Here is a 6,855-nt window from a genome sequence, read left to right as displayed (position 1 = left end):
AACAGCTCATAGAAAACAACATAAATATTTGTAATAATTGTATTGAGCCCCCCACATTTGCACTATTTTAGTAATAAAAACAACAACAACAATAATAATAATAATAATATTAATTAATTATCCCCTACCAATCTTAATATTTTTCATGCATGAAAATTAAGGATTTGTTTGCTCCCATGTCCTTTTACCTCACCTTCCATTTGTACCCACCCACCCACCTCTCTCTCTCTCTGTAAAAACACCCCTCATCATATATTGTAATAAATAATAATAATAAAAAAGTGTATATAAAACGCAAATGGATACAACACAAGCACAAGCACAAGCACAATCACCACCACTACAACATTAGTCAAAAATGATTGTTAATCAGTCGCTCGCGTTCATCATCGTCATCATTTCCTCCTCCATTTTCGTGTTTGCAGGAGCTCAATCCCCCTCCTCCGCGCCGTCCCTTCCTCCCCCCTCCACCCCTTCTCCTCCTCTCCCCGCCTCCCGTAACCTCGCCGCCCCCCGCGACGACCCTCCCCCTGTAACCTCACCGCCTCCAGGTGTCCCCAACCCTACATTGCCGCCGCCCGGTGCGCCCCGCCGACGGTCGCCCCGTCCGGAAAAAATCGCCCGTCCGCCAAGAAAATCGCCGCTCGCCAGTGCCCCGTCCGTACGCCGCGGTGCGCCGCCGCCGACGGTCCCGAGCAGGAGCGTCCTCCGCCCGCCGGTGGCACCGCCGTATGGTCCCGCCGGTGGGGCCGCCGGCGCATGCTCCGGCAAGTACCCGCCGGCGGGGCCGGCGGTGGCGCCGGCGCCGGCACCGGAGAAGGGGAAGCATAAGAAGAAGAAGAAAAAGAAGCGGCACGGGAAGAAGCACGCGCCGGCGCCTGCGCCGGTGGCGCCGAGCCCGCCGGCACCGCCGGTGGCGCCGACGCCGCCCGACGCTGACGCCGCCGGACCGGCACCGCTGGCCTCTGATTTGGTAACGTAAAACTTTTTATGCATGTCTTTAAAGCATCAGAAACCGTCAACCCGCTGAACACTAGCGAGATGGGAACGGTAAACATGAGCTAGTCCGTTAAAATATTAAGTCCAAAAATTTGACTTATATTTATTTATTGACGGGCTAAACGAGAGTTGTCTCATGAATAGTAAATTAGATTATTAACCCTGCCATTTGGTGAAAAGATTTAAAAAAAATGTAAAGAATTAAAATTTTAAACTAATAATTAAAATTCACAAAATGTTGGTCCTTTATATTAGGGTTGACCTAAAACTCAAAGAGTAAAATTTTGTTATATATACACATTCAAGCTATATCGAGCCAAACACGAGTAAATTGATACAAACTTGTGTTCTGCTTGTTAAAATATCGAGTTGAAAATTTTAATTATTTATTAAACAAGCAAGTGATTTCCATCTCATTTCGAGTCGAACGTGAGCTGAGTTGGGAATAGCAAGGATTGGGAAGTTAGGGCAAATAAATCAAACATATATAACCCCCCCTTTTTTTTTTTTTTTGTGTGAAATTGCAGAGTGGAAGCAATGGAATGCATGGGCACATGGAGATTACTAAGAGGTGCATTAAAACCCTATTGGCTACTATTTTGGTGTTAACACTTTGGTAAAGGCATATATAAAAATAGGAGTGAAATATATATATATATATATATATATATATATATATATATATATATATATATTCCTTCATATCTTGTATTTCATGTATTAATTATAGAGGATTCATTTTATTCATATTTCCATATATTAAAAAAAAAGAAAAAATTCACTATATTTTGATTATTATTTTTGTTTGGTATTGTAACAATAAAAAACAAGAGAGATGATTAATTATTCTTTTTCACTGAAAATTACAATATAATGCGCGATAAACCGATAATTTTTCTTTTTATTCATAGCATTAAAAATGAATCATTCTACCCAAAGTGCACATTTTTCGCTCATTTTATTTTGCATTTTTTTTCTCTTTTCGGATTCTGGTTCGGATTTTAATCTTCGTCGGCGTTGTGAAACGGTAGCGGAATCGTCTTAATTGTCCTAAATTTTCCGGCATTATTAATTAGATGCTCATTTTCCAACTTGAAAAAAACAAAAAAAAAGAGAGAGAAAAAACCATGAATTTGTTCTTATATATTAATTATAATTTTTTGTGATCATTTGCTAAAATAAAAATATAAAAAGAAAAAAAAAGAGATAAATAATTTAGTAGTTTAAGGTAGTTATAAAATGTTGCTTCATTATTTAATGTTCATAAACTATTTTTCACCTTGTAAAAAGAGTTTTTTTTTTTTTTACCTAACCCTTTAACAAATTAATCATATTTAAACAAACTATTATTATCTCCTAAGCATAATTCAATTCAAATAAAGTTACATATTAGTAGTTTTTATTTTTATTTCAATTAGTTCATGATTTTATTATTTTGTTTCATAATTTTTCAAATAAAAGGGTTAGTAATATATATGTAATCATGGAATAATAAATTAATGCTTCGAATAGGGACTGAATTAAAATACAAGTTAAAGTTTAGTGCCTTAATTGAAAGAAATTGAAGTTCCAATGACCTAAATAAAAATTTAATCAAAAAGTTGAGTGACCAATGATGTAATTTACCCACATATTGGCTCATTATTTTATGGTGAATTTTGCATCTAGATCCTTTTAATTAATTTTTTCAAAATACGCAAATCATTACTTACCTATAGAAATTCCAATGCCCTCGTCGAATTACCTCGAGACCCGCCAAGAAAAATGAAATTACTTTTGAGTCCATGCAACCAAAATTGGAGTGGATTAGTTCCAACACAAAATTCAAACCCCCCAATTATTCATAAAATAAATGCATTAAATTCAAAATTAAGTCCACAGTTATGGTTTGAAAAAGACAAAAACATACATAACGTACCTGAACTATGGACTATTTTGATTTTACTATCTGACCTCTCAATTTGTTTTATTTGAGTCTGTTCATGGTATTTTGAGTTCAAAATTTGAATGCGTGGCTCATCTTTACAGGTTTAGTTAATATATTTCATGTAATTCTCACAACTATAAATTTATTGAAGTAAATAATTAGTTTGCTTTATGATCCAACTCCTTGCTAGGGTTAAACTCAAATATAAAGCTGTAAATGATTCGCGCCTTTCGCCACATGAGTATGTTGCATCCATAGAGAAACAAGTGTAGAAACAAGAGGCTAAACATGCTTCATTTAGTAGTATTCACATAACAAGATTAGGTTACATTTTGGTCCCCCAAATTACGATCAAAATTTCACAAAAGGCGATCGAGAAAATTAAAATCGATTAAACTTTGTTTAAGCACNCGACGTGAGCTCTAACGTCGTCTTCGAACTGCTAAACTTGATCCCATTCGAGTGTGACTGCTGCTATGGGTATTGTAAGATCCGATCCGTTAGCAATAATAACTCGTTTGGGCCTAAAATACTCGTATCGAGTTATTATTGCTAGGGTTTCTGTTAGGGTGTCACAAACTCTTTCTATTATTAGATCCTGATGCTCTCGTCAGATTCAAATCGAATCACACACATAAGACTAGAATTATCAAACGATATGAGATTACTCTTTATCCGATAACTCTCATATTTTAGATATTATTATTAAAATTTTTGATACATATATTCTCAATTTTTTTTTATTTTTTTCATTCGATGTGCGACTGTCGTCAGAAATGCCCTGCAAGGAATCCCTGATGCTGAGGAGGAATTCTACACTGTCACACTTGCACCACGTCATCAATAACAAGCCAATCACATTCCTTCTTTTCAAACAAAAGTACAATAAAAATACTCTTTTACAATCATGATGGGACATATATTCTTAAAAAAATTAATTTGATTGGTTTATTACGCCACGTCACTAATATACCCGTTGCATTCTAGAATTTTTCGATGCTGAGGGCCTTGAATTGGCTCGTACACGCAATTAAATGCGTCGCACGAATTGTCTACTACAATACTCTTAAAACAGCTCATAGAAAACAACATAAATATTTGTAATAATTGTATTGAGCCCCCACATTTGCACTATTTTAGTAATAAAAACAACAACAATAATAATAATAATAATAATGATAATTAATTAATCCCCTACCAATCTTAATATTTTTCATGCATGAAAATTAAGGATTTGTTTGTTCCCATGTCCTTTTACCTCACCTTCCATTTGTACCCACCCACCCACCTCTCTCTCTCTCTCTCTCTCTCTCTCTCTCTCCCTCTCCGAAGCATAACAAAACCCTTCTCTCCCCTCCCTACTCTATCCGATCGAAACCTTAAATAGCAGTAAAGATCGGTTCTTGCCCTAAAATAATCGCAACCGGGGCTCTTACCTCTGGCCCTAGATTTCCGTGGCTCGATTATCCCCTAATTTTTCTTTTTTCCAATTCTTTTGCTGATCCGCGGTTTGGGAGTGGAGTATCTGCCTTTGGATCTGCGGTTTTAATCTGATTTTGGTTATACGGTCGCAATTTGGTTGCGTTTCCGAGCTCACATGGCTGGAGCGATTGGTTAGGGTTTCTGTGTTCTCAGGAGATAGGGCCATGGGGAGCACTGGAGAGCCGGATAGGAAGCGGCGCCACTTCAGCTCCATCTCCCCCACGGCTGGTGCGGCCGCGAAGAAGCAGCCACTCCCTCCTTTTTCGGAGGATAAGAAGGTATGATCACTCTCTGCTTTCTTGAATTCGCGCTAGTAGATGATATTTGGGATCGTTGAAATTTGTCGTTTGTTGTTGCCAATGCTCGTATTCCTGGCGGATTTATCCTTATGTTGATCGATTGTGCAATTTTTAGGGTTTTGGGCGATCCTAATTTTGGGTATAGGCCGTGTATCTGGTGGTTTGATGTTTTATATCCCCTGCTCTCATGTTGTCAGGAAAGTAATTTGGTTATACATCATTTAAGAAAGAAGAAAGCTTGCTAGGGCCAAAAAAGAATCGAACTTTACTGGAAAATAAGGTTAACCGATGATACTAGAGTGCTTCTGTTTACCATAGTAGAAAAAAGGTAATTCATAATAATAGTTAAGTTTCTTTTTCTTGGACAAATTTTGTGTCCCTTACCTACTCTGCTTAAGTCTGCAAATCAGAGATCAGCTGCTGTCGTGATAAATGCTAGTCATATCACATTCGAGAATGATCTTCCAAAGGAAAATCCGTCCGAGAAATGCCTAATTATTATGAATGATTTGCAGGAAATAATCGGAAGAAAGCAAAGTAATCCGTCTATAAGAAAATAGAGTATCATTCTAGTTCTAGGGTATAGTTCTTGAGCTTTCCTACGGTGATTTATGTAAGGTCTATTACTCTGGAATTTCTGTAATATCGCAAGCTAGGAATTGGCTCCGGAAAGGAGGAAGCACGCCTATCCTATTACAGAAATTCCAGAGTAAACTCCTTGTTTTGTGGGTAAGTTTTTTGTCAGTGTCTGAATCTGCATATACATGTTTAGCGACAAATTTGACGTTTTTTTGTAAGTTCATCGTATGTTCACTAGAACAGCTACTTCATTGGCATTTATTTATTTTTCACAAATTTCCATTATACTTATCTAATGTGCATGTATTCCTTTGTTTCTTTGATTTTTCCCAGCTTGATGTTGCTGTGCTTAAATACAAAAATCAAAAGCTTGTTGAACAAGTAGAAGCCCAGAAAGTCGAGTACCTTGTTCTTGAGGATAAATTGAATCAGCTAAAAGAGAAACAGAAGACGTACACCGGCACGTTAACCGTGGTTAATGAGTCTTGGGACCGGGTAATTCTTCTCGTATGTAATTTGAAATATCCATTGAACCTTGTCTAAAGTATTAAAATTATTCTCTTTTTGTTTGACAGCTTGTCAGTGATTTGGAGTCAATTTCTGTTTGCACAAGCGGCTCTTCAAATCATGGACGTGATTTAAGGCATAATAATATACACGACGGTGAGACACTTAAACAATTTCTGTCTTTTTATGGAGTTTGCACTATTTGGTTTATATTTTATACTGCTTTTCTAAAACAAATTCTAAAACCCGACTTTCAGAGTAGCTTTCTCTACTCGACTTCAAACACAGAAGTTTGATTGCTATAAAATGAATTTCATCTGTGTAGGAATTTAATTTTGGATGTGTGCAGTTGCATGCATTGATAGGAAACAGAATGCATATCTATTTGAAGTCTTCTGCTTAATGTAATCTCAGTTTTTTATGTGTTAGTCTTATTCGACTGCTATTTGGTTTCGTAGTAGTACAGTAGACTGGAAAAGCAGGGTTAAACAGGAATTATTTTTAAAGCAAGTNAAACAAACTATTATTATCTCTTAAGCATAATTCAATTCAAATAAAGTTACATATTAGTAGTTTTTATTTTTATTTCAATTAGTTCATTTTATTATTTTGTTTCATAATTTTGCAAATAAAAGGGTTAGTAATATGTAATCATCGAATAATAAATTAATCCTTCGAATAGGGACTGAATTAAAATACAAGTTAAAGTTTAGTGCCTTAATTGAAAGAAATTGAAGTTCCAATGACCTAAATAAAATTTAATCAAAAAGTTGAGTGACCAATGATGTAATTTACCCACATATTTTGCTCATTATTTTATGGTGAATTTTGCATCTAGATCCTTTTATTTTTTCAAAATACGCAAATCATTACTTACCTATAGAAATTCCAATGCCCTCGTCGAATTACCTCAAGACCCGCCAAGACAAATGAATTACTTTTGAGTCCATGCAACCAAAATTGGAGTGAATTAGTCTCAACACAAAATTCAAACCCCCCAATTATTCATAAAATAAATGCATTAAATTCAAAATTAAGTCCACAGTTATGGTTTGAAAAAGG

General features: G+C 36.1%; 2 protein-coding genes across 2 annotated transcripts; both read left to right on the top strand.

Annotated features, from left to right (window-relative positions):
* On the top strand, positions 359-1,797 carry LOC109716247 (lysine-rich arabinogalactan protein 19). Its single transcript, XM_020241575.1, has 2 exons — positions 359-973; positions 1,527-1,797. The coding sequence occupies exons 1-2, from the start codon at positions 359-361 to the stop codon at positions 1,617-1,619; spliced, it is 708 nt and encodes a 235-aa protein (XP_020097164.1). The 3' UTR covers positions 1,620-1,797.
* LOC109716246 (E3 ubiquitin-protein ligase BRE1-like 1) lies at positions 4,227-6,126 on the top strand. Its single transcript, XM_020241574.1, has 4 exons — positions 4,227-4,686; positions 5,620-5,781; positions 5,862-5,949; positions 6,119-6,126. The coding sequence occupies exons 1-4, from the start codon at positions 4,573-4,575 to the stop codon at positions 6,124-6,126; spliced, it is 372 nt and encodes a 123-aa protein (XP_020097163.1). The 5' UTR covers positions 4,227-4,572.

The sequence above is a fragment of the Ananas comosus genome, linkage group 10 (assembly GCF_001540865.1).
Source record: "Ananas comosus cultivar F153 linkage group 10, ASM154086v1, whole genome shotgun sequence".
In the NCBI taxonomy this organism is placed as follows: Eukaryota; Viridiplantae; Streptophyta; class Magnoliopsida; order Poales; family Bromeliaceae; genus Ananas; species Ananas comosus.
Note: the sequence above shows the minus strand (reverse complement) of the source record. Positions and strands in the feature narration are given on the sequence as shown.

Bases quoted from the DNA above. Each gene is read 5' to 3' on its own strand.
- LOC109716247 (XM_020241575.1), top strand. From the start codon at position 359: ATGATTGTTAATCAGTCGCTCGCGTTCATCATCGTCATCATTTCCTCC. The intron at 974-1,526 runs GTAACGTAAAAC...GTGAAATTGCAG, and splicing joins CACCGCTGGCCTCTGATTTG to AGTGGAAGCAATGGAATGCA.
- LOC109716246 (XM_020241574.1), top strand. From the start codon at position 4,573: ATGGGGAGCACTGGAGAGCCGGATAGGAAGCGGCGCCACTTCAGCTCC. The intron at 4,687-5,619 runs GTATGATCACTC...GATTTTTCCCAG, and splicing joins CTTTTTCGGAGGATAAGAAG to CTTGATGTTGCTGTGCTTAA. The intron at 5,782-5,861 runs GTAATTCTTCTC...TTTGTTTGACAG, and splicing joins TTAATGAGTCTTGGGACCGG to CTTGTCAGTGATTTGGAGTC.